The sequence below is a fragment of the Rhinolophus hipposideros genome, assembly GCF_964194185.1.
Source record: "Rhinolophus hipposideros genome assembly, chromosome: 18".
Classification (NCBI taxonomy): Eukaryota; Metazoa; Chordata; class Mammalia; order Chiroptera; family Rhinolophidae; genus Rhinolophus; species Rhinolophus hipposideros.
Genome location: NC_138064.1, coordinates 30,527,835 through 30,555,808, shown reverse-complemented (window position 1 = coordinate 30,555,808; position 27,974 = coordinate 30,527,835). Strand labels below are relative to the sequence as shown.

Genomic DNA, 27,974 nt, shown 5'->3' with positions numbered 1-27,974 from the left:
ATATATATATATATATATATATATATATATATGTATATATACACACACATATATATGTGTATATATATATACACACATACATATATATAACCTTCTAACATATATATGTATATATATATACATGTGTGAATTTTTTATATATATATACACACATACATATATATAACCTTCTAACATATATATATGTGTATATATATATATATATATATATATATACATATGTGTGAATTTTTTTTTCCAAAAAGAAGAAAAAAGAAAAATTGAAATGGATTTGTAACCATCTGGCATTTTAAAACTACACTCCAGAGTGACCCATACCCTTTCATAGGGAAATATTAAATATTAACGTATAACTTGTTTAAATATGCAAGAGAACATAATTCTTAAAGAAGTTAGTTAACTAGGGAAATCATATTAACAAACAGAAGGGAATTACTTCTCACAGTTCTACCACGAGCAGGCGTGAATGCCTAGCTATCTGGGCATGCTAAGCAAAGTCTCCTCTCCCTGATTTTTAATTTAAGAAATCAGAAGTCTCCAAAGGTCCAACTATTATTCTCCACAATCTAGAAATATAAGGGGCTATGGTTACCTTTCAAGAGAAAAATTTGACAGATTAGCTCAGAATAGGTGTTGTGCTTAATTCTCCAGCCCACAAAATCCAAAAACATCATTGGGGAAAAAACAAGACAAACTTGAACATGGCTGCCCAAGGCCAACACAAAAGAGTCCTTATGTGGAACCCAACAGTGGGCTTATTCAGCATCCCATCACCCAGTCCTGTTGGCAAAACCGTCATGAGACTGAATTCTCACCAAGCACAGCGTCACCCCGTGATACAGCCAAGGAGGGGTTCTTGGAACCACCCCAATAGCGGAGCCACGTCGCTATCCACAGGGAGATTTATGCAAATTGTTCTAAATCCCTTCTGTGTGTTTGCAAAGGCTCTTCTGAGATCTTTGGACAATGGGTTCTCTGTCTCTAAATGTGTAACTGCCTGAGCTCCTTTGCCCACCACTGTCAGGAATAATTTTCTTAACTAATCACTGGAATGGGAAAGGTACTCTTTTGAAACCTGTTGGTTGGTCACCTTGTTTCCCAGAGCAAGACTGATAACTCTTTTAATTTCAGCTGAGTACTTGTAACCACCAGTGCTATTTTTATCCGTAAGAATTTTGTGACCTTTTAAAAATCCTGAATTAGTTAGTGTTCTTTTGCTGTTCAATTAAGGAGGAAAAACAGAGAATGTTAACCAACCTAAGATTGATGCTAGTGTTGACCTGAAGGCTGCAGAAGATTCCCTTTCAGGTCTATATTCCGAGAAAGATGGAGTAGGACAAACTCCTGGAGAAGACGGGAGAGCATACAAATGCCTCTACCCTCTTCTTTTAAGAGCAGAGAAAGTCCCTTCAAGTTCCACATCTCAAGACAGTCGTTAAGTAACATTTTTCTAAAAAGCATATGGTGACCCTCGGTACTTAGTTGGTTTTCCTTTTAAAAGCAAAGGAAAGTTTCCACAAAGTGAACTATTCTTGCTCTGTATGAATACCACATCCTTTAAAATCTAATTAATTCACTATGCCATGCACTTCATAAAGCTGTCCCTGGGCAATGCTCTTTCCGACTGAATTTCTCCTGCCCCAAATTCCCACAGCTTTCTTCCGCTTATTGATCCCCAAATGCACATTCAGTGCTCACCACCAGGGCTACACCTCCGTGAGAGAAAGAAACAAAAGCTTTTAACTCTCCCAAGGTCTCCCCCACAGGGGAAAACAATTTATACAGTGACCCAACACTTGTAAGTCATGTTGCCTAATGCGTATAGAACATTTCATTGTTTTCGAAGCATGACTATCACCTCATTGAATCGTCACAGCAAATCTAAGACTCAACTGGAGCATATCATTGGCCCCATTTTCCAGAAGGGGAAAGCAAGGCTCAGTAAGGGTCAAATATTCCCTCAAAAGTCAGATTAAGCACCAATGTGTACTTACATTTCTAAGTGTTTGAGATCAGATCCCAAATCCTCCATACTTCACTGTGTCTTTCCACTGAGCCACATTATAGGCAGTTTCAAACTGACCTTAGTTATGTGAACCACTGACATAGTACATGCCTAGAAATCGAGAATCTCCCCATTTCTCCTAACACCACCAGTTTCTTGTGTCCATCCAGTGCTGTGATTAAGAACATGGCTTTAGTGTCAGACCACTCTCCATCGGGGGCAAGCCTGACCTCTAAACTCACTAGCTATGTGACCTTGAGCTACGTTCTTGACCCCTCAGCCTTACTTTCCTGACCTATAAAATGGAAAGTCCTGGATGGTTAGAGGGGTGATAGGAGACAATTGCATAAAGTGCTTAAATCAAAAAACCCCCAACAGTTAAGAGTACTCAATAAATGATATACATTATTTGTATTATTTTTCCTAAGGGGTTTATATTCCACAATGCTTACCCCTAAAAATGTCTAAGCGATAAGTAACCTGGCTTATAGCTTGAGAAGGTTGAAATCAGGAGGAGGGAGGGGGAAGCAACTCATGGGTCTTCAAAAACATTCACCCTAACACACATGGAGGTCTTCTTAACAACTCCTTCTCTCTGCTATCCTAGCCCCATCCAAAGCTACTTCTTGAAAACAGACCCAAAGTTCCAATCACATGGTTAATGATTACTATGAAATTTCCCTGAGGCCCGCTAAAAATCTGTATTAGGTCTCAGGTATGTTCTATTGAAGCATAGGTAACTATGGCTCAATAGGAGATAGAATGAGAAAAATTGCTACCAGCCTCCTGGCCTCCATCTACTTGTATTTCCCCAATGCTGTGCAGCTATTCAGAATTTCCATTTCTTCTTCTACCTCCCATTCTTATCTTCTTGTTTTGGTACCACTTGCAGTGAAGAATACTTAGACAGCTTCGCTGAAGACAACATGAAGTTACAATTAGAAGTGCCAGGATTCTGAAGATGTATTGAGATGAATTTAACCTGGCGGAAAAACCAATACCCGGGAAGTTCTATGAACTGGAAAGAGGGAACCACAGAAATGTAGCCTCCCTTTTTAAGCCAAATCAGAACAGCACATACACTGTGAATCACTTGACAAGCCTTAGTTCACTGGGCTGTAGAAGATTCACCAAACTTTAGATTGTTTTCAGAGGCTGATTTTCTTTGTTATATGTATTTTCTCATATACTAAAAGCATGTAAATAGTTACAGCTACTATTCTTACAACCTAATTGCCTGATTTCATCATTACTCCTTCTGAATTTGCATTTTTAAGAATAGATCCCACCATTACAACAAAATTTTTATATCAAGAATGTTAAATATAGTAATTGGTTTTCAAACATAGTTAGGGAGTGGATCACCAAGAAAGAAAAGGGTTCTTGGCAAATGACTATGAAATATTATTATTTGCTACTTAAATCAATGCAACAGAGAATTTTATACTCAAGCAGGTAACATTCACACCACGTTAAACTTAAGGGGAAAAGGGGGGTGGGGATTAGAATTGGAAAAACTATGCATTATATGTGTTTTTCCATAAATTAAGAGTTTACTTTTATTTAAATTTATTATGGAATTTTCAGGTCAATTTCAAGAATCTATGTTCCACAGGGCAAAATTTGAGGTTCACTGACTATGTAAAATTTTTGACAAAGCAAACATTAGATACAATAGTTTAAACAGGTTATCAATAGTATTTGCAAAACATATACACCAGCTAAGTACATCCTAGACATAAAAAAGAACCAACAATAACACAACTTCCATGACTGGTTTTAAAAAGGGAGTAGCAGGACGCATGGCAGGAAGAACCAGAAAGATATCTTTCAGGAAAAATTAATTTACTCTCATTTTGAGTTATAGCAACAAAAGAAGGGAGACTGTTGTGCGGGGGGACCCTGCTCGCTGTGCCATTTGTCATGCGGGGCATCAGGCGGGGCCTCTAGTCCTGCTCCCCACATAAGAATGCAGAATTTGGTGAGGCCAAAAAGGAACACCCACAGAGCCATGGATAGGGGAGTCATACCACTCCATACTCATTGGAGGCTGGATCCACACGACCTGCAACCTGCTGTCCGCTTCGCTGCCTGCCAACCACCCGACCGACTCACTCGACTCCCAACTCACTAGCGCAGCCACAGCAGTTATATCAGTGGCTAATTGGCTAACTGGTTATAGCTGAAGGTCAATTAGCCACAGCTGATGGCCATCTACTACCCAAGTTAGCACCTCTCCACGTGAGGCCGAGAGCCTGGAAACTGCTCTCTGGGACTCTGTCCCCACAGACACACTAGGAAAGGTTTTTCTATATGTAGATGTATTTTTAAAACGGGCTTTCTTACACAAGAACCAAGCTGCCACTGTAAGCTTATTAACACATCACAATGGTAGAGACTTGTGTACTCAACATAGTTGATAGACAGGTCTAACAGAGGGCAGTTAGGAAGAACCTAAGAAACCCTACATAAAACATGGGATACTAACTTGGAGAAGGAAATGTAAAGAAAACAAAAGCTATCATTGTATATTGGGCATCTCTAGAGATGCAAGACCATGACCTCATTGAAGGGGTCTGAGTCCTCCATATCCCCAGCTCCGGCAAAGGGAAACAAAGCAGAAACTCCAAAAATGTTGATCAAAAAACTCCTTCCAGGTGGGTAGAAATCAGATCTTTAGAATGAAAATAAGTAGCTCCCTTTAGACCAGTGTTTTCAAATTGTGGTCTCTGGGCCAATAGCATCACGTGGAAACTTCTAGAAAGTCCATTCTCACACCAGACCCCAGACCTACCAAACCAGAAACTCTGGAGGTGGAGCCCAGCAGCCTACGATTTAACAAGTCCTTCAGCTGATCCTGGTCCTGTTAAAGTTTAAGCACCACAGCTTTAGCTAATGTCCAGTTCTGCCTGGTTAGGACCAAGGTTCTCAGCCCCAGCTGCATATTCAAGTCATCTGAGGGGCTCAACCCCTACCAAAGGCCAATTGAATTAAAATCTCTGAAATGGGCACCTTTAAAGCTCCCCGTGAGATTTTAATGTTTTGGGATGAGAACCACTAGCTTAGAATCCAGGGTCCCAACCTCAGCTTCCAACTCACCAACTGCACAACAGAACCTTCACTCAGCCATACTTCTCCCATCACCGTCCCAAACCTAAAAGGTCTGAAAGTGAAGACAAGTACAGGCTTACAGTGAAAATTTTACTGTCATGAAACAATTATTTACCTTAGATATGAAATAAAAAGAAGAGACAGCTCATCAAAAGCAGGCTACTGTGGGGTGTAGAGGAGGGTGTGCATGTATACACATGCAAGTATACAGTGTGACAAGCAGTAAAAGGAGGGGGAGAGAGAAATGTTCCTACATGGTCTTTTGTACCTGAGAATGAAAGTGTAGTAGGTGGACCAGAATCCCAATGGAAAACACTGTTGGGTGTGACCTAACAACTGGGGTCCACCCTTCTTCCTTGTATCTTCCTGCACTGCAAAGAAGTTAAAAGTACACTTCCCAGACTCCCTTGCAGCTAAGTGGTTTAGGTGCTATCAGATGAAGGTAAGGGAGATTTGGAAGACAAAGTTTTGGAAGACACTGATTTGGAAGTTAGGGGCCATGTTCCTGCTGTTTCTGCCAGCAAGCACCAGTGTTGGGAGGGTCTGATTTTCCCGTGGCAACCTCCTGCCCACGTCAGCATGGTTCTGAAATACTCCCCATTTGGCAAGAGGTTTCATGACTGCACAAGAAGCAACTGCTCCCTTGGTGGCCTGCTCTGCTGTGAGGCTCTAAAAGTCATTCCTGAGAGCTCAACCTGAAGTCTGTTTCTTCACCTTCCCAACAAATTTTGTAAGCCATTTAATATCCTGTAATAAATCTTCCTCTGTTTAAACCAGCTAAAGTGAATTCTCTTCTCTGCAAGTGAACCTTGACTGATACAATCAGCAATTACAAAAGAAAGTTTGGAATTCTCCAAAACCACTAAGTTACCATTAACTTGAGAGGAAAAAAAAGGTGTCTCATCAAATTTAAGAAAAAAATTTTTTACTGAATTCACTGAGTCACTCATTCTTCATCCCACAGTTTCCCTAAGTTCTAATACATGAAGAGCAGTAATTATGAAAAAAGTTACTGAAATACAAATTAGTATACAGACAAGATGTCATGTTAAGCATTCTTTGAACCACAACATTTTGTGTAATCCACCCCCAAAAGTTCATAATCATTCAACAGTTGACATATAAAGCACCAAACATCACAAATGTTAACCAACTGGGTAATTACACAAGCAGGTCATTTCAGGGCCAGTGGAGATGTTTATCAGAAGGATTCAGTAGGTTATGAAATGTGTTGGATTTAACTCTGTGCTGTTGTAGACAAATATTAAATAACTATAAAGCGATCATCATTAAAATTGTGATATTAAGAAGGAGAGTATAACAGTTAAGAAATAAATGGTGGTGTTTTAGCTGTGGGTTCTCTTATGCCAAAATAATTTTAAACACACTAATTTTAGACTTTATTATTGTTATTAAGCTAAAGCTAACATTCCAATAGATGTGCCCAAGAGTAATAATTTGACAAGAGACAGTATGAGTCTTTCTGAAATAGACATTTTTCTTATATTTTTAACTCCTTATGGAGATAATAGAAGATGCTTGCTCACCCTGACATAAGCAGACATCACCAGCTTTAAAGATATGAGTACCAGTGTGCTTCTAACGTGGTGACTTTGGACAAGTCAGCTGACATCTCTGAGTTTTACTTTCCTCATCTATAAAATGGAAAAAATGAGAAAATCTACTTATCTATTTCATCAAGTTATCTTAAGGACCAATTAGAATGAAGAAAAAGTACCTTGTGAATCCTAAAGTGATACATAATGTTGGTAATAATTACTAGCTACTCTTAAAAAATATAAGCGGAGAACACAAGTATGTGATAGTTCTAATCCTAAATATGAATGGAAGGCGAGGAGGTCCAGCATGTATTCAACTTAGAAATAAGCAACAAAAAAAGGATGACAGCCTAATAATAAAAACAGTTTATTCAAATTGTATTGGGTTTATCTTGTTTGGGACTCTCTCCGCTTCCTGGGCTTGACTATTCATATCCTTTGCCAGGATAGGGAAGTTTTCCATCATTATTTCTTCAAAAAGATTTTCAATTCCTTGCTCTCTCTCTTTTCCTTCTGGTACCCCTATGATGTGAATGTAGGTACACCAGATGTCCCAAACAAGATGAACCCAAAGAAACCAAGACACATCATAATTAAAATGCCAAAAGTTAAAGACAAAGAAAGAATCTTAAAAGCAGCAGGAGAAAAGCAGTTAGCTACCTACAAAGAAGCTCTCATAAGACTGTCAGCTGATTTTTCAACAGAAACTTTGCAGGCCAGAAGGGACTGCCACAAAATATTCAAAGTGATGAAAAGCAGTGACCTACAACCAAGATTTCTCTACCCAGCAAAGCTATCATTTAGAAGCAAAGAACAGATAAAGAGCTTCCCAGACAAGAAAAAACTAGAGTTCATCAACACCAAACCAGTATTACAAGGAATCCTGGACTTCTTTAAGAAATAAATAAATAAATAGATAGATAAATAAATAAATAAATGAATGAATGAATGAATAAATAAAATGAATAAAATGATTAAATAACTACATATCTATCCACAATTACGTCAATGTAAATGGGTTAAATGCTCCACTCAGAAGAGAGGGTGGCTGAATGGATAAGAAAACAAGACCGTCATATATGCTGCCTATAAGAGACTCACTTCATATCAAAAGACACACACAGATTCAAAGTAAACAGATGGAAAAAAACATTTCATGAAAATGGAAACAAATCGAAAAATAGCTGGGGTAGCAAAACTTATCCCAGACAAAGTAGACTTTAAAACAAAAGTTATCACAAGAGACAAAGAGGGACCTAGTAATCCCACCTCTGGGTATTTATACGAAGAAACTCAAAATGCTACTTTGAGGGGACGTGTGCATCCATATGTTCATTGCAGCAGTGTTTACAATAACCAAGATGTGGAGGCAGCCTGGGTGTCCCTGAATGAATAAAGACGAGGAGATAAATATACAGAGGGTGCCAAAAAAATGTATACATATTTTAAGATAGAAAAAACTGTATTACAATTGTAATACTCAATATATACCAATAACAAAAGATGAACATAAGTCACATTTGATTTCTGCAATTACAAGAGGTGCTCAAAGTGGTTACTATCAACATCCAGACACTTCTGATTACAGCGAACTACTCCTTGAGCAATGCTGAAAAAGTGTCCACTTGTATACATTTTCTTGGCACCCCCGGTGTGTGTGTGTGTGTGTCTGTGTGTGTAAGTAAAATGGAATAATACTCAGCCATAAAAAAGAATGGAATCTTGCCATCTGCAACAACATGGATGGACCTAGAGGATATTGTGCTGAGTGTAGTGAGTCAGACAAAAAAACAGAAACATCATATGACTTCACTTATAAGTGCAATCTAAAGAACAGAATGACTAAACAAACAAAATAGAAACAAACTCAAAGATACAGAGAACACTTTGATGATTGCCATATAGGAGAGGGGTTAGGGATGGGTGAAAAAGGGGAAGGGATTAAGAAGTACAAATTGGTTGTTACACAGTAGTCATGGGATGTAGGGTGTAACATAAAGAATATAGCCAATAATATTGTAACATCTATATATGGTGTCAGATGGCTACTAGATTTATCGGGGTGATAGATGGGAGGGAGTTGGGGCAGAGTGAAAAAGGTAAAGGGATTAAAATGTAAAAATTGTTATTTACAACAGTAGTCATGTGGATGTAAAGCATAAAAAATATAGTCAATTATATGATAATAACTCTATATAGTGGCAGGTGGGATCACTTCTTAAATTATATAAATTTCTAACCACTATGCTGTACATCTGAAATATAAAATATTGAATGTCAATTGTAATTGGAAAATTTTAGAAGGGGTGAAAAAGACGAAGGGGAATAATAGGTTCAAATTTCCAGGTATAAAACAAGTAAGACATGGAGATGTAACGTACAGCATAGGGAATACAGTCAATAATATTCTGATAGCGTGATACGGTGTCAGATGGTTGCTGGACTTATCGTGGAGATCACTTCTTTAGGTATATCAATGTTGAATAACTACGGTATACACCAGAAACTAATATACCATGTTTCCCTAAAAATAAGATGGGGTCTTGTATTAATTTTTGCTCCAAAAGACGCATTAGGGCTTATGTTCAGGGGATGTCATCCTGAAAAATCATACTAGGGCTTATTTTCCGGTTAGGTCTTATTTTCAGGAAAACACAGTAATATTGTATGTTAGCTGTATTTTAATAAAAAAGTTTTTAAAATTAAAGTTAAAAATAATTCTATTAAAAAAATAAATAAATAAATAAATAAATAAATAAAAATAATAATAATTCTATTGATGATCACAGTCTTGTTAGAAACACTGGAGAATCAGCTTGAGGCTAAGGCGCCACCAGTGATAGCCAAAACCATTCCAGAATCACTAGGTGAGAAATCCTCCTCAGCTCCCACAACAAAAGCAGATTGCCTGGGTTCCCCGTCAGGTGAGCTGCCACGGAAACTTCACACACAAGCTGCTTCCTCACATTTCCTTCTTCTAAATCAAAGTCACATGAGCATCTAATTGTCAGAGGTAGGTCATGTGCTCGTGTCCAGGCTGCAAGGAAAGGTGGGAATTAAGTTCTGACCACGTCTGACAGGCAGGCCTTATACTGTAGAGACTTTCTCCAGTACAGAAAAGTTCTGCAAAAAAACGAGAAGGAGACCTCTGGTTTCCAAAGGTCCAGTGTGTAAAGAGTCGAGAAGTTGCTACTCTGTCCTAACAAGTAAAAAGCTACAACACTGAAAAATCGAGCAGTTTCCCTTGATCTGTCAGAGAAGTGAGGTGAGCAGGAAAACCACTGCCCCCAAAATTGAAGAGACAGAAAGGCAGACCCGGATAATCACAACTTACCACAGCAGAAACCCATGATCTGAAACCTCCGCAAGAACCAGTGTCAGAGGAAAACCTGAACTGCAAATGACAAATTGCTGAAGGCTCAAGTGTGGACAAGATGGAGATTTTAAAACTCTAGGGGTACCAGACATAGGAGGTTCCCCACACTTTTGTGAATTTTACCTCCTGGAACGCAAGCTGGTTATTCACTCACAGTGAATAATCAAAGAAAAACCTCCAGGTGGAGGAGAGGAAAGGGAACCATTTTGAAACACATCACAGCATTCTGCTCTTTATACCTGTTCTGCCCTCAGGAGACACATTATGTCATAAAAGCCCAACCTTCTCAGATATTATCAAAGCCTAACTAATCAGAGGGAAGGGAAATACCTAACTCCAGCCACCCTCCCACCGAAGGAGAACGAAAAACTGAGAAACACTTGGAAAGTGTCCTGTGCAGGGACACAGATTCTCTAATGGACTGAGACCTAATTAGAGGGTGTGGGGACAGAGCCAGGAGTGCAGTTTCCAGGCTCTTGCCCTCACGTGGAAAGGTGCTCACTCGGGTAGTAAATGGCCATCAACTGTGATTGGATGGCCGTCAGCTGTAACCAGTGAGCCACTGGCCACTAATATAACTGCCGTGGCTGAACTAGCAGCAAATGGGGGCTAGCAAGAAGATGGTGGCTGAGCTAGCAAGAGCGGATTGCAGTTAGCAAGTGAGGGCGGCTGGCAGAGAAGTGGAGGGCAGGTTGCGGCTAGTATGGGTCCTGTCCTGTGTCACCAACCCAGCCGCCAGCGAGACTATAGTGGTATGACTCCCCTATCTATGGCTCCGTGGGTGTTCCTTTTGGGCCTCTCCGTGTCCTGCGTTCTTATATGGGGAGCGAGACTAGAGACCCCGCATAACACCCTGCATGACAGAGGGCTTGAGAACAACACTACCTCTCCCTCTGCCTCCTACCATCACATCACCAACGACCTCTCTACAACAGTTCCTTTTACCCAGCATATCAGGTCTCTGCTATCAAGCAAAATTACAAGGCATACCAAAAGGCAAAAAAACACAATTTGAAGAGACAGAGGAAGCACCCAACTCAGACACAAATATGGCAGGAATGTTGAAATTAGCAGATCAGGAACTTAAAACTATGATTAATATGCTAAGGCTCTAATGGATTAAGTAGATAGCATGCAAGGACAGACTGGCAAGGTAAGCAGAAAGATAGTACTCTAAGAAACAGCCAAAGAGAAATGGGAGAGATCAAAAGCACTGTAACAGGAAGGAAAAATGCCTTTAATGGGCTTATTAGCAGACCTGACACAACTGAGGAGAGACTCCCGGAGCTTCAAGTTATCTCAACAGAGATCTCCAAAACTGAAGAGCTAAGAGAAAAAAAGATTGGGGGGAAAAACACACAAAAAAAGGCAGAACAGAGCAAAAGACCTATTGGACAACCACAAAAGGTGTAACATACATATAATGGGACTACCAGAAGAAGAAGAGAGAACAGAAGGAATATTTGAAATAACGATGATTAAGAATTTCCCCCAAGTCCATGTCAGACACCAAACCACAGATCCAGAAAGATCAGAGAACACCAAGCAGGGTAATCAAAATCACTTTAAATGTTAATAGTCTGAATGTAACAATTAAGTAAAAGGCAGAGATTGTCAGAATGCATCAAAAAACGAGACCCAACTATATGCAATCTATAAGAAATCCATTTTAAACATAAAGACGCATAGAGATTAAAAGTAAATGAATGGAGAAATGTACACACTAACGAAAGGAAAGCAGTAGTTATATTAATTTCAGACAACGACCATTTTAAAACAAGGAAAATTATGAGAAATAAAGAGGGAGTCTATATAAGGACAAAGAGGTCAATTCTCCAAGAAGAGGTAATGATCCTCAATGGAACAAAATAGAAATCCTAGAAATAAGACCTACATAAATATAGTCAACTGACCTTTGACAAAAGAGCAAACATAGTCTGTTCAACACATGGTGGTGGAACAACTGGACATCCACCTGCAAAAAAAATGATTCTAGACATAGACCTTTACACGCTTCACAAAGTGGATCACGGAACTAAATGTAAAACTCCTAGGAGATAAGACAGGAGAAACCTAGATGGACTTGGATTTGGCGATGATTCTTTCAATATAACACCACAGGCATGATCAATTAAAAAAAGAATTGACAAGCTAGACTTAATTAAAATAGAAGTTTCTGCTCTGTGAAAGACGTTGTCAAGAGAATGAAAAGATAAGCCAAAAACTGGGATAAAATGCTATGTGCAAAGGAATAGTCACTACAGGACTGTTACCCAAAACACACAAAGAACTCTTAAAACTCAATAATAAGAGAACAAACAACCCAATTAAAAAGTGGGCCAAACCTTCACAGAAACCTCACCAAAGAGTATGTAGAGATAGCAAACAAGCATATGAAAAGATGCTCCCCCTCATATGCCATCAGGAAATTACAAATTAAAACAACGAGATACCACTGCACACCTATTAGAATGGCCAAAATCCTCCACACTGACACCACCAAATGCTGGTGAGGATGTGCAGCAAACGGGAAGTCTCCTTCATCGCTGGTAGGAATGCAACATGGTACAGGCACTCTAGAAGACAGATGGCGGTTTCTTGCAAAACTAAACATACCCTTACCATACGATCCAGCATTTATGCTTCTTAGTATTTACCCAAAGGAGTTAAAAACATGTTCATACAAAAACCAGCACACAGATGTTTATAGCTACTTTATTCATAATTGTCAAGACTGTCTTTCAGCCAGTGAATGCGTACATAAACTATGGTTACCTCCAGAATATGGAATATTACTGAGCCCTAAAAAGATACGAGCTGTCAAGCCATAAAAAGACATGGAGGAAACTTAAATGCATGTTACTAAGTGAAAGAAGCCACTCTGAAAGGCCACATACAGTATGTTTCCAACTATATGACAGTCTAGAAAAGGGAAAAAATAAAATGATACTATAATGATGGACAGCATCATTATAAAATGTATAGAAACCCATAAAATGCACAACACCAAGAGTGAACCCTAATGTAAACAAACCATGGACTTAGGGTAATAAGGATGTGTCAATGTAGGTTCATCAATTATAACAATGTACCACTTTGATGAGGGGGGGGGTGATGATAAGGGGGGGGGTGGTCATGCATGTGTGCCGGCAGGCGGTATATTGAATCTTCCTTTCAGTTTTGCTGTGAACCTAAAACTGATCAAAACATAGTCTTTTAAAACAACAAAAACAAAAAGATCATGGCTAGCTAGGACCATCAAGATGAACCTGATTAGGCAGTCACTACACATACAACTATATAAATCTCCCTTTCTAGACTCCTTGAAGAAGGTTGGAGTCTCTTCCTTTCTATTTGAGAAAACTGCAGGTCAAACAGGTTGATCTGGCCCAAGCCCATGCCTTTTCCACAGGGCAACAACCCAGTCAGTCAGGTTGCCAGGGTTTCTCAATCTTGGCCCTGTTGACATTTTGAGTCAGATCATTCTTTGTTGTAAGGGGCTGTCTGGTGCCTTGTAGGATGTTTAGCAACATCCCTGGACTCTAATCACTGGATGCCAGGAGCAACCCCCACTCCCTGATGTGACAACCAAAAATGTCTCTGGACATTGCCAAATATCCCCTGGGAGCAAAACTACCCCACCCCCAGTTGAGAAGCGCTGCTTTAGACGGTGCTGCTCCACCTGCTCATTCATGCAACACAGTGGCCTGCGGGAAGCCTATCATGTACCAGGCCCAGTGCCAGGCACTGAGGAGAAAATGCCAAATACATCAGAGGTCCCGCCCCATGGGAGGAAAGACGAGCTTATCACCAAGTGAATGGTACAAAGTGTGTGCTGATCCGTACTAGTGTCACAAGGCAGAGCGGTGGCAGAACGAAGATCACAATTCTGCAGGAGTTGGGAGTGGCGGAGGCAAAGTCTTTGGAGCTGGACCACTTGTTACTGATTAGAGCAATGAACACTGACCCGCTAACTGTGACTGGGCCCTTACGGCGATGCTAGGCACAGTGCTAAGAGCTTTACATCTGATCTCATTTAAACATCACTAAAACTCTTCCAGGTGAAGAGTCATTAATAACCCCGTGTTTTAGATGAGGACACGGGGGCATTTTAGACACTTTGTCTTAAATGAGTAGCAGCAAATCACAGGGCCAAAAATAACCCTGGGACCCAGGTGGCTTTGACACTAATTATGATACAAGAATTTGGCAGCAAAGATGGGGGACTTTAAGCTATCCTTGTGAATCGTGCTACTGGACAACACTGTAACTCAAAGTTATTTAAAATAAAGTCTTTTTGATTTGGCATTATGAGACATACATGCCCAAGGTTCAGTAGAAGGCAGATCTGCCTAATGCAGAATATTATTCTGCCTAATGCAGAATATGTGCTGAACTCAGTCTCAATTTTTTTTTAAAGCATCAAGGTTACAGTATAATTAGGAACCAGCTGCAATTGTAATTACTGCTTCCAACATAATTTGTTACATATTAGCAAGTGTCAAATTACTACTGCTCCTTAAATGAATAAAAACTGATTGTGCTATTCTGAAGATTGGGATGTGTGTTCCTGGTGGGGAACAAAGGAATATAAAAAGTATATGACATATTTATAAAGTGCTGAAAGGTTCTACTTAGGAGATCACAAATTGCTGGAGCCCAGATAATGCCCTAGACATTAAAATGGCTTCTGAGAGCGAACAGCTAACTTAATAAATGCAGAGGAAAGCAGCAAATCAAAAGACAATAGAAAAGTTGCTTCCACTAAATAATACCTTACCTGTTCACAATTCTGCTGTACATCAACATCATGTAACTAAAGAATAGTCAAGAACCCCAGGGGAAGCCAAAAGAAAAAGAACAGGAGCCCTCTGCACAGCCAGATCCTTGTCCCACGGATTGTACAATTTCATTCGAATGAGCCCTCCTCCACCCTCTCCCACAACCCGTGGACTTGTGACATGACTCTGAGCAACTTGTCTGTTTCAAACCCACAGCTCACACTTCCATAAAGCTTTCTGGGTCCCAGGCCCAGCTCTGAGCTTTATAAACAGGAGCACACTGACCACCCCAATAGCCTTAGGGGGTAACTACATATATGCCCCTATCGCTGATGAGGAAATGGAGATACAGAGAAGTTGAGTAACTTTCCCAGAGCCAAATATGAACAGAGTCCATGAGTTCAACCATACGTTATACTGGCTTTCAGAGGAATAGGGGTTGAGAGCAAGAGAGCCTACAGATTAAAAGAAAATTAAGTCATACCAACCAATTGCAATGCCTGAGGCTTATGTAGATGACAATTCAAGTAACTATTTTTTAAAAATTATAGGGGAAATGCGTAAAATGTATACAGAACAGAAATCCGATGGTACTGGAAAAAAAAATCACTGAAATTTTTTTAGGTGTGATATTTTAGTTACGTGTTTTAAAAATCTGTTTTAGAGATACATCCTGATATTTACAGATACCATAATACAATGTTGGGCATTTGCTTTGAAAAAACTGGGGGGATGGAAGGAGAGAGGGTATAGTATAAATGAAACAATATTGGCCATAAACTGATAATTACTGAAACTGGCTAGATAGAGCATAAGGGTTTGTTATACTCTTCTATTTTTGCACATTATGGAAAATTTCCATAATGAGAAATTTCAAAAATGCTGCTATTCTTTTAAGGCCTACATCAAATGGCAATTCCTCCAGGAAGATTTTCCAGATTCCCCTCATAGACTGCTATTTGTACCTATTTTATGGAGTTTGCAATTTGACATTTAAATTCTCACCATTGCTAATCATTAATATGACCTCCTATTTTCTTATCTATGTGTGTGTGTGTATGTGTGTGTGAGAGAGAGAGAGAGAAAGCGAGAGAGAGAGAGAGAGAGAGAGCGCGAGCGCAAAAACGAGAATAAGGATTGAATGAAAGCACAACTTGGGATAGAATCTAGCAGTGCCTTGCTTCCCAATGACTTGTGTCCTTTCCATCTTCACAGCGGCCCAGCTGACTGAGTCATCAGCCGACAGCTGAGCCCTAAGGAGAGGCTCTCCTGGCTTTCTGAACTAATCAGATTTCCTCTTAAGAATGTGAACCAGCAGAGGGTCTGGCTGAGCTGGAAGCAGGTCCCACTGGCTTCTGATGTGGCATTAATGAAGGTTCATGACCTCCTGGCATTGAACAACAACAAAAATGAAACTGGCTCCCTACCTTTCATCCTATATCAAAATAATTGCAGATAACCAAATTTAACGTTCAAAAAAAGAGAGAGCTAGAGAGACTTACGAAGAGTACAGGAAAAACACAAGTGGTTTCTTGTGTCATAAAAAGTGAGGAAGCTCTGTTTAAACATGACAGACAACCCAGAATCCATACAACCCAGAAACTGTAAAGGAAAAGATTAATAAATGTAGAGCATTTTTTTTAAGTCAAAAGTATGAACCAGTTCCACATCAAACAACGGCTACAAAATAATGTGTAACAGGACAGAGGGCCAAGGTTCTTAATTTTAAACTGCTCTTTAAAGAACAAATCGATGTGAAAAGGCAAATAACCCAGTAGAAAATGGGGCAAAGGTCAAGAGCAGGCTCTTCTCAAACTGCCGGTGGACACCCAAAATGGACTAACAGAAATCTCCAGGAAGCAGCATAGAAAGAGAACCAAAGCTGAGCTTTTACTTCTGGAACTGAGATGAAAAGCAATGCGAGAAAGTGGCGTTCTCCAACACAAAGTCAACTTCACCCTGCAATAAAATAAGTGTGTGAATACTCATAAGGAATGAAGGTCCCTGCCTGTGGGCCTGGCAGAGTCAGATAAGAGACCTGAGATGCTCCCAGACTTTCCTTCGAGCCACCTCCACGACCCAGTTAGCTAGATTTAAAAGACATATCAACCAAATGCCATGTGTGGACTGTGTCTGAATTTTGATTAGAACAAACCAACGGTAAAAACCATAAACTTAGGATATGGGTTTTAAAATCCTTACAGGTGCTTCAGGGTATGGGGAAATAAAACCAAGACCTCTTTTCTTAAAATGGAAGGGAAGAACTACATAAACAAAATGTGCCCACCAATTTAGAGAAATGACAAGAAACATTCCTATCTCTGACAGCTCTAAGTTAAACAAACAAACCAGGCTTCCCATTTTTCCTGCTACACTTTTGCCATCGCTTTATGGCAAGGAATTTGAACAGGGGTTGGATAAGTCCCATTCACAAACTGCTGTGAAGCACGGGAGAAGGGACTGAGTGCTCTCCAACAGCCAAGGTCACGGACACACAGGCCGGGCGGGCTAAAGAGATTAAATTCCATTCTGTAGGCAACATGAAGCTACACTGTGTAGCAAGGTAAATCAAAGAGGGCAGTGCAGTACAGTGGTTATGTGCACGGACTCTGGAGCCAGGTTGCCTCTGTTCAAATCATAGCTCTGCCACTTGTAAACTGTGTGACCTTGGACAAATCACATAATGTCTCTGCCTCACTATATACATGTTTCCCCATCTGTATAATGAAGACGATAACAGCACTTACACGTCATAGGATTGTTATGAAGATTAAATTACTTCATATACAGAGTGCCTAGAACAGTGCCTGGCTTTTATAAGCGCTATATAAATGTAAGCTGCTGTTTATATTGCTATTTGCGTAGCTTTTCTGAGCCTTAAGTTTCTCTGTCCAAGGAGGTTACCCCTTCCCTGCTACCTTGTAGGTGATTATAAAGATTAAATAATGAAGCTTGGGTCTTCACATTATCTGGCTATTTTAATCCCTGTAGACTGATTTCTTGAAAACAAGCTTACCCATTTGGGGAAGCCCAGCACTAGCATAGGAGCTGACAGATGGTTGGTGTATCAATAACCCTTTTTAAAAAACTGTGAAGTGCTCTACCCACCAACATAGCACTGCTATTAATGTAGCAAGAAGAGCCAGTCGTAGAAGCTTCCTTTGACAGTTCTGGGCTGAATGGAGTGAAGTACAGGGAAGAGACAGAAAGGGAAGACCAGCTTGGAAGCTAGGGCAACACTGTAGCTAAAAAGTAATGAGGACCTGAACATAAATGGAAAAGACAGGACACACACGCTTAGGGAAGCAGAAGGGTTTAACTGGCCTATCTCTTTGCCCACATCCAAATTCCGGGCTGCCCACAACAGGTACTAGGAAAATTATGTTCCAGGCTGAAAGTGAGGAATGACCAAGAAGATTAGTTCAATTCCAGGTAAGCAAAGTTGGACATATCTTTGAGACAGACAAGTTGAGATTTCCAACAAACAGCTGAAAATGCAAGGCTGGTGCTTGAGGCGCTAGCATGGAGCCATCACCCTTCAGACGGAAGAGGATCTCGGGCAGAGCCTTGGGGGACACCAACATTTCAGGGGGAAGCAGAAGGACCAAAAGAAGGCTGCAAAGGAGAATAAAGGCATAATATGAGAGTTAAGAAGCCCACCATGAGAGGGGATCAGGATAGCTGATAGAAGGCATTCCAGGAAAGAAGGGGTGTGATACAGGGTCCCGTGAGGCCAGAAATAAGGACAGGCCAACAGGTTTACAACTGAGTGACCTTTAGGAGAGAATGTCGAAAAAGAGACCAGGCATAAGTTTAATTTCAGGAACTTTAAGTATAAGCAGGCAGTAAATTAACGGAGAAAAGTAAGACCCCTATATAATAATCACATATTCCCTTAAATAATAATTCAGAGATGTTTTCCAAAACAATACTCTGGCCCCAAATGTGGAATCAAAATGAGCCTGAAGAATCCAAAAATGTATACTGAATTTTGTCACTGTATTTATTGTGCAAAAAGTTGAACTGACTGACAACCAATTCAAAAGGTGTTGCACCCTTGGTTTAGAAAGGCAGCTACATTTAACGACACAGTACCAAGAGTTCCAGACCAAGAGTCTTCAAACTTGAATGTGCATACAATGCCCTGGGGATCTAGTTTAAAACTGCAGACTCTCTGGCCTGGGGTGAGTCAAAAGATGCTGTGATTCTAACAAAAACTCCCAAGTAAAACCAGTGCTGCTGGTCCTGGGACCAAAAACTTCCAGTAACAAGGCTCCAAAACGACCACTCAGTGAATCTGATTATTGAAGCAGCTACACTGGCTAGCCGTTCTTGTATTTCATGGACCCTATGCTTAAGAAACGCACACCATGTTTTGTTCAGGTAGGCCAAATAGCTATGTCCCCTGCTTTTCAGTTAGGTAGAAATGTGCCACCATCTCCAACAAATATCTCTTAATATTCCCTCAGCACTTCACAGTTCCCCAAGTGCTTTCACACGTTATATTTCATCTGCTCATCCCAGTTGTCAGAGATGGTCCCTGTTTTCTGTATGGTGATACTAAGCACCCAGAAAAGTTAGACCTGTCCATGTTCTCAGCATCAGTGAAGGCAGCGGGCCTACAGCCCAGGTCCTAATGCCTTCTAGGCAAAGGCTTTCACTAAACCAGAGCTGTGGATTAAAAAAATAAAAAGTTCTCAAAGCCTCTTCCCACATAAGAGAGCAGTTGTGTGCTGACTGAGCAGTTGGGGGTCCTCTGCAGCTCAGCCTACAGCTGTGGCCTGGATCAGACAGATGCACGTCACATGTCTAACTCGGAGCAATTACCAAACATGTACCTGGAGTCACAGGCCTGTTCAAATCAGACTTAGGATGGGGTTCAGGTCACATTACCTCAAAATATAGCACCTCCGCGTATTGAATATCTTATGCTGAAGTAGTGTGAGAAAACAGCAGAAGCAGGAAGGTCATTTTGACCTTGACCCCAACCACCAGCACACGCTCCTTCCTGGAAACTAGTCATAAAACTCCCAGGTGAAAGGTCTCCCTACCTGTATCAGGAGGAGAGAAGACATTCTTATCATAAGAGATGGGGAATTGGGGGCTGAGAAATCTGTACAAACCAACCTTGTTAAACTAACCCGAGTCTTCCTCATTACTTCTTCACCACTTACTACCCCTAACCTAACTTTGTCTTATCAATTCTTCACCAATTTACTGTTTCTTTGTCTAAAAGGAATAAAAGCCTCCACTCTTCGTGGTCTTCATTCCCTTGTGAAGGCTCCCAGGTATGTGCAAAAATTCAATAAAATCGGTATGCTGTTTTTCCTGTTAAGCTGTTTTTGTCAGTTTAATTTTCAGACCCAGCCAAGGACCCTACAGGGTGGAGGGAAACTTTTTCCTCTCCTAAACTTACTTATGTTTTCTAGACTTATAATTGTCCTACAAATTTTACTGCACAAGTCTGAAGCAAAAGATATTTTACCATAAAACAGTAAGTGTATCTTGAAATATCTGCCTCATATCAAGTCAACAGTTTTCATAGATAACATGTGGAAACTGCCTACATGTGGAAATCAAGACAAAGCTACCAGCCTAATAACAGTCATTAAATAGAGTGGTTTATTTAGGTTGAATTGCTAAGAATTTCAACACTGCCTACTTTGCTATGTTGTCAGCACCTAAAGTCAAAAGGAACCATCCAGACCTATTTTCACTCATGCAACAGCACAGCAAATTTCCAAAGGAAATGGCGAGTATGAGCAACTCTATCTCTTAAACGTTTCCAATCAACAAACCAGACCACCACTCTACAAATCAGCCACTGAGAATAATTCTGAGCTAACAGACCAAATCCACCATTAACTGGGTCGGATTGACCGAAAAAGAAGGTCTGGTTAAACAGGTGTCGGGACAGAGCCAGGAGTGCAGTTTCCAGGCGCTCACCCTCACGTGGAAAGGTGCTCACTCGGATAGTAAATGGCCATCAACTGTGATTGGATGGCCATCAACTGTGGCTAGTTGGCTGTTAGCTGTAACCAGTGAGCCATTGGCCACTAATATAACTGCTGTGGCTACGCTAGCAGGAAATGGGGGCTAGCAAGAAGATGGTGGCTGAGCTACCAAGTGGTGGAGTGAGGGTTGCGGATCGTGTGCCTCCTGTTTCCCGTTTCTCCAGCCCAGCTGCCAGCAAGAATATAGTGGTGTGACTCCCCTACCTATAGCTCCGTGGGTGTTCCTTTTTGGCCTCACCATGTTCTGTGTTCTTATGTGGGGAGCGGGACCAGAGACCCCGCATGACGCCACGCATGACACAGGCCACAGAAAAGGTTTGCTCAATTGCTGTTAAATATTTTGCTGAGGGCATTATGTCACTGTCACAAGGCACACACTACTTACTCCCAAGCAGAACCAAGATGTATCTGCAGACACATACATCCCTCTGTTCTAAGAACCCACCAAAGACAACCAAGGAAACATGGCAGGAAGGATAGGTGCTTATGAATCAGTAGAGTAGGAAGGGACCATGCAGTGGGCCTAATCCTCACAGATAGTGGAGAACACAGGAAGGAATAATTCCATTTAAGAGTTCATGGGACAAAAAGTCAAAGAAGCAGAAGGAATCAGAGCCCCCTCCTCTCCCCCCCCCACAATCTTATAAAAAACAACAATATCCAGAAAGACCTGCTCCCTGATTTTCTTATACTACACACTGACTTACAACGCTTCCCACCTCCCTGCTCTGTATTTACTAACCAACGCTTTGTGAAATTATGTGACCTCAGTTTGGTAGGAAACACACCAAATTAAGGTTGTCAGGGGAAAGGCTTCAAGGCCAGTTATTCTTTGCAAGTTTCCTCTCCTTAAACACCTACTCTGATCTGGAAAACACTTCACAGGAGGAAAAAAGGAGCTTTTAATCAATCTGGTGATAAAACCTATATTCTAGGATAATTACAAAACTGTATAAACTTGATGCCTAAGCACCAAGATCATACAGGGCAGAAAGACTAAAAAGAAATTGTCAAGAAAGAAGAGAACTTGTAGGGACCCTTACACATCCTTCCTCTGAATTGACATACCAGGGATTTTCATTTATCTCATTGCATTCCTTCCTTATCCCAAGAAGGAACCACCAGAGGATCAACAGAAGCAAAGAGCAGGATAACATCTAGAGCAGTGGCCTTAGAATTTAGAAGCACATTTGATTCACTTGGGGAGCTTTTAAAAGCCTTGAGGCTCAGGCCACATTTCAGACCAATTAAATTAGAACCTCTGGGTAAGACCCAGGCAACAGCATTTTTATATGACCATAATATGCTGACAACCCCTGGCCTACAACAGTGCAAAAAGCAAAGGGATTTCAAGAGAAGGTGGGCCAATTACAAGTTTTTCTGGGATACCATTTCGTCACCCGATAAAAGTGGACAGACCTGATGAGGGAGAAATGAGGATCATTGTGTTATATAAAACCCAAGGCCTATCCACTGCCATCAATTTAAGAAACACTAAATCTAAACATCAGTGAAACCACAGAAACATACCATCATCTGCGTAGCATAAAACCAACTCAAGAATTCCTTCCTGCCTAGTACAAAAACTGGTCTGCTCTATTCTATTACCAAATGCAAACTGGTCTGCTCTATTATATTACCAAGTACTTGGCAGTTTTTTACCATAAGGGAGAGGAAACTTTCAATCTGAAGAATATCCTTAATAAACTCGATCACATTTGATCCTCAAAAACAAACCTCTGAAGAGGGTCTTGTTATAGATGAGAAACATGAAAAACATGGAGGTTAAGTATATAGCCCAAGTACTAAATAGTGAACATTTGGGTTAAAATTTTTACAAAGGTATGTGATGGTGATGATAGTTGCACAACTCTGTAAAGATACAAAAAAACCAGAATTGTATACTTTCAATGGGTGCACTTTATGGTATATGAAGTATATCTCAATAAAGCTGTTTAAAAAAGGTATATGATGGCCTGCACCATCTATTAGAAAAGCCACTCAACCAACTAACAATGCAGTAGAGCATATACCAACTGCCAGAGCATTCTACATATACAAAGTACTGGGCTGTGATGATCAGGAAATATGCATGTCCACCATTGATGGTGTGTGAACCCTCATATGAATCTTTGCAAACGGAACTCTTTTTAAGGCCTGGTTGGAGAGCAATTCAGAGCAGAGACTCTGAACACAGACTGGAAAGGTTCAAGCGCAGGCTGTATCACTTACTCGCTGTACAACCTTAAGGAAATTACTTGATCTCTCTGGACCTCAGTTTAAAATGAGGACATCAATAGAAGGCACCTACTTCTTGGTATTATGAAAATTAACTGAGGATTATTTATAAAGCACTTGGGAAAGTGTCTGGCACACAGTAGGCACTAAGTAAGTAAATGGTTCTTAAATAAAACTCTGGTTTACACTGAGGCCCCTAATTTCCCCTCCTAAGCCATCTCCCCGTCGCCCATATATTCTACCCTATACCATGCTAAACTACAAGGCAGACCATATGGTATACAGGGTTAAGAGCATAGACTCTGGAGCCAGACTGACTGGATTTGTGCCCCAGCTCTTTCACTTCCTAATTATCAGATCTTAGGCCACGTACATCAACTGTTGGTGTCTCAGTCTTCATATGTAAACCAGGGATGATATCACAGGACCATTTGAGGCACTGAGTTAATAATGAAAAGCATTGAGAACCAAGTCTCATATCTCATAAGCACTCCGTAATTATTAGAGGCTCTTTGATTTATTACCTGCTATACCCTAACTGTAGTATGTGCTCTCAATTCTCTGCCTTTCATGTGCTGTTTCCTATCACTGCAATGGGTCTTGCCTCTTCCCCCATCCATTCCTTCCTACAAAAGTAAGCAGGAGAGAATGGAAGCCTTTTGAGTTCTTCTCGCAACACCAAGAGATTTAGATCAATGTTACTTCATGAAAAAAATCAAATACCTCTTGCATCATTAAGTATTACTCTTCGTGTAGAAATCGAAACAAAAAGCAGAGTAAAGACTAGGTTCTCAGCCTTCCTATTTAATAAGAAGAGGGATATGAATAAGTAGTTACATTTGAGTAAATGAAAGACCAAGGAAACTAATAAATGGACAAAAGATCAAGAAACTGCTAGTTGTGGGTAAATTCATCCAGAAACCAACAAATCTGCTTAAATATTCAAACAATTCACCACATTGAGTGCTGGCATGCACCTACAATTGTAGAGTTCAAGAATCTTGGCCCAATTTCTTAGATACTCCATTGAGGTGAGCTTCTCTCCTAGTCAGGCTCCTAAGTTTTAAGATGATGAGATTGTTAAGCCTCTGGCTCTGTGTTCAACATGGAATAATACTATCTGCACTCCAGAAAAAAAGCAGAAAGCATGACCAGTAACTCATGCTGCCCATCACTGACTAGCAGACAGAATTACCCCACAAATCTAGTGACCAAAGGCAACTACGTAAATAAGGGGCACTCTTGGACTACAGAAGACCAGAACAGCTCATGTGGGGGCCTTTTAAGAGTACGTTTACTGTACTGCCCTTGAGTTACAATGACGGACATGATAAGAAATGGCCTTAGGGAACCCACAGACATGTATCTGTGGTCACGAGGTAGTATGTAACACAGTTCGCTCACAGCATGTAAAAGGACATAGGGAGAGGCTGCCCTCAGATAGCAGTACAAGGAAACCTCTCTCGTAAGTAACTTACCTCACTGATTGTTTCCTCTTTGCTTTGGCTACTAGAAAATTCAGTCACCTCTAACAAGTACATCTGTATTTTCTACTAACCTTATTCCTGGCTTCATCTTACTTTCCCTTTATCCTGGTTTTCTCAACTACTCTGACTTGATTTTGATATCCGGTTGGATTGTAAATATATGTATATGTGACTTGAGCCATCAAACATCCTGAAAAGAGGCAAGTTTAAATGAATGAAAAAAACAAAAACACAAGTTTCCAAAGAGTAAAAATGAAATGTGTCATCTTCCCTGACTCTCACTATTTGGCTAAAATTCAAATGCACTTATTGGTATGATGTGACACTTTAATAAAAACACAACCAAAAAGTTAAACCTGCCGCCATGTCACTTATTTTACTTCATACTAGTTAATCAGTCTTATATCCCAATTATATGCAGATTTCTCAATCTAGGTTGCTCAATTATTTTACATCCAAATCAAGTAAATTTATTTAGTTCATCTACAGATATAGAAAAATGACAGTAAAGTATGGGTATCTACTCCCACCTGGAAGAAGTCACCTGGAGGGAACTAATTCACACCAAGCCATATACTCTGATTTCACCCAAATGTAATGCAAAGTAAAGATCAAGGGCTATTGTGCTTGAAAGGGTTAATGTGGCTTCCAAAATGACTCCCTGTGATCTTCAGAGAATCTTCATGAAACAGTTACATATACCTGTGTGTTCACATACAATGCACCCACACACATCCAGAGCACACTCCTGTGGATGGAACTCAGAGTAACTACAGAAAAGAGAAAGGCCACTTAGGACACATAGTTTAAGAACATGAAGAAGCCTGCAGATTTTGGGAGCCTGGAGAAACTTAAGTCATAGAACAGCATTTAAATGTATTTGTCTGCTTACAATTTCCATTGCAAATGTGATTAGTTTGCTTGAATAAACAGGAATATGATGTGTTGGCCATGTTTTCCTCCTGAGGGTTATCACAGAGTTTTGATTAAGGACAAATGTTTGAAATGTTGGGTATATTTAAGTTCACTGCACTTAAAATGAGCTAAGAAGTTGTATAGGCTTGATTAAAGGGCTGCCTTCATGAACTTAAAATTAAAAGCAATAAATTCCAATGATTCAAGTGATTGGGACTAAATATGGTATTCTGCCAGAAAAGTTGAAATGGAGTCCAAAGAGACTGAAATGGTGTCCAGGTTTCAAGAAATGGTGAAAGAGGAAAGGTCAAGCTGTCGGAGTTGCCTTTCCTCTGGGTTAGTGAATGATTCACATTACGCAGAATTCCTTTTAAGTAGAACTTCACAGGAGTTAGAGGCTCCCAGGACAATCTGTTTTGTCATTTCTAAAAAGAAGCCTCTCAAACGCTCAGAGGCCGGTATGTAAGTGTTGTCAGATGGGGCGAGTGGGGAGAAGGATGAGAAAGGTGGGGGCTGCGGGGTGGGGGGGGGGGGTCCTCTGAAGTTCGCCCGCAGACTCGCGCAGGCCCACTCTCCCAAGCCATCTCCAAAACGGAAGTCAAGGTGACTTCCTCACCCGCGGGAGGGCGGAGTCTTTGAAACCTAAGAGGATCAGGCTTCAGCGCCGGCTGCGCCCCCTGAAAGCAGCAGCCCGGGTCAACTACAGCCGGGGTCAGGAGCAGGAGCGCGCTGGGGTGGCCCGGGGGACCTGCTGACCCCGGTCCCTCCCCCGCCCCGGGCGCCCCGGCTTCTCCTCGCCGGCCTTGACTCCGCCCGCCTGGCGCCGATCAGGCACCGACTCCCCGCCCGGGCCAAGTGGGAGGGTGCAGCCTGCAAAGTTTCTGCCGCAAGGTCGGGCCTCGGTGCCCGCACGGGCTGCCTGTCCTGCCGGGCAGTGGTGATCACTCCCTCGTCCCGCTGCTGCAAGGTGGAACGGCGGCCCCGCGCCCCCTTCCATTTGCTTTCCCCCGCGCACCAACCGGGCACGTGAACGCCCGAGCCTCTAGCGCCTCCGGGCCGGATGCGGCCAGCGCGTTGCTCGGGGCAAAGGGCCGACGCTTACCTTGGCGGCCGCCATGCTTCGCTCCAGGTGCGGCGGCTGCGGGACCGTCTCACCCCCGCGCTCGCACTGCAGGCCTGGAGGCTCACTTCCCGACCCGGCGGCGGCGGAGGCGGCGAGACTGCCCGGCGGCGTGCGCGCCCGGCCTGCTTCCCCACGCCCTCCCGCCCGCGCGGGTCATGCGGGCGCCGCCAGCCCATTGGCTGGACCCAGCCGGGCCGCTGCAGCGCGCGTGATCCACCCGGGCTCTGCCCCGCGGCTGGGGCGGGCCTGGGTCCGCGGGCGGTGGACGGGACGCCGGCACGTGACCCCGGCTGAGCTGTCCAGCAGCGGGGACCTGCGGGGGCTGAGAAGCGGGACGGGTGCCAGCCTGTCTCCTGGGGGCAGTTGGACTCCTAAGGGCTTCAGCTGGTACCAGGGGCTACTACAGGGTCCCCAAGACCCACAAGAGGTCACACAGCCTAGGAAAGTTGAGAACTACACTAGGTCACATGTGTAGCCAGCTTTTCCATGTCGGTTCCCTTTCAAGAAACTCCATTCTGCATTGTCATAATGGATCCAAAAGCATTGACTAGTTGAAGGGAAGATAGCAAAGTCATGTCCCTGGCAATCCCACTTGTAGGTCAAATCTGGAAAACTAGATGTACCAAACAGATGTATATCGTGCAGAACATAGATTTGTGAGGCTACATTCCAGACCTGCATATTAGATTAGGACGGTAGAGGTCAAAAGATCCACCTCTTCCCCACCCCCCAAAAAATGCCCTACATTTTCCCCTACAATAAATAGGTGAAAATCTTAATGGAAAAATGAAATGTATCACCTCCAGAGATCTTATTCCTTTTCATCAGAATTTCATTTGTCTCTGCCATCAAAATTTATAATTAAGGCAATGGTGGTCAGGGAAAAGGGCTTTCAATATTTTGTGGATTATAAATATAACCTATTAGTGAAAGTGGGTTTTTTTTTACTAATCATTTTAATTAATCAACACTGAGCGAGTGCCTACTATGTGCCAGGCACTGTGCTAGATGCTAGGAATACCAACATGACTTGAAAGATGGTCCCAGTCCTTAAACAGCTTAAGGGCTATTCGGAAGGAGGACATATAAATAGTTAACTTGCCTGTTAAGGTAACAACCTGTTCCCAGGGCACTATGGGAACCCTGAGGACTGGGGAAGACTCTTAAAGAAGAGGATGCCTGAGCTAAATGCTATAAACTGGCTGTGCATTAGTCCAGTGAGGTGGCAGGAAAATGAGAAGTAGGAAGCCCAGAAATTGCCCACAGCGTTATGAAAGTGGTTGGTCGTGATAGGTAACTTGAGCTGTGGGACTAGAAGGAGAGGAGTCTGGACAGGCAGGTAGGGACTATGTCATGGAGGGTGTT

General features: G+C 41.6%; 1 protein-coding gene across 1 annotated transcript in view; it reads right to left on the bottom strand.

Annotated features, from left to right (window-relative positions):
• SLC25A13 (solute carrier family 25 member 13) overlaps nt 1-26,785 on the bottom strand; it is a gene marked incomplete at its 5' end in the record, with an annotated part of 178,291 nt that extends 151,506 nt beyond the window's left edge. The window contains 2 exon segments of the mRNA XM_081079534.1: nt 26,589-26,623; nt 26,626-26,785. Of these exon segments, the coding sequence (XP_080935660.1) occupies nt 26,589-26,623; nt 26,626-26,785 (195 nt within the window).
• Nucleotides 26,786-27,974: the final 1,189 nt, after the last annotated feature.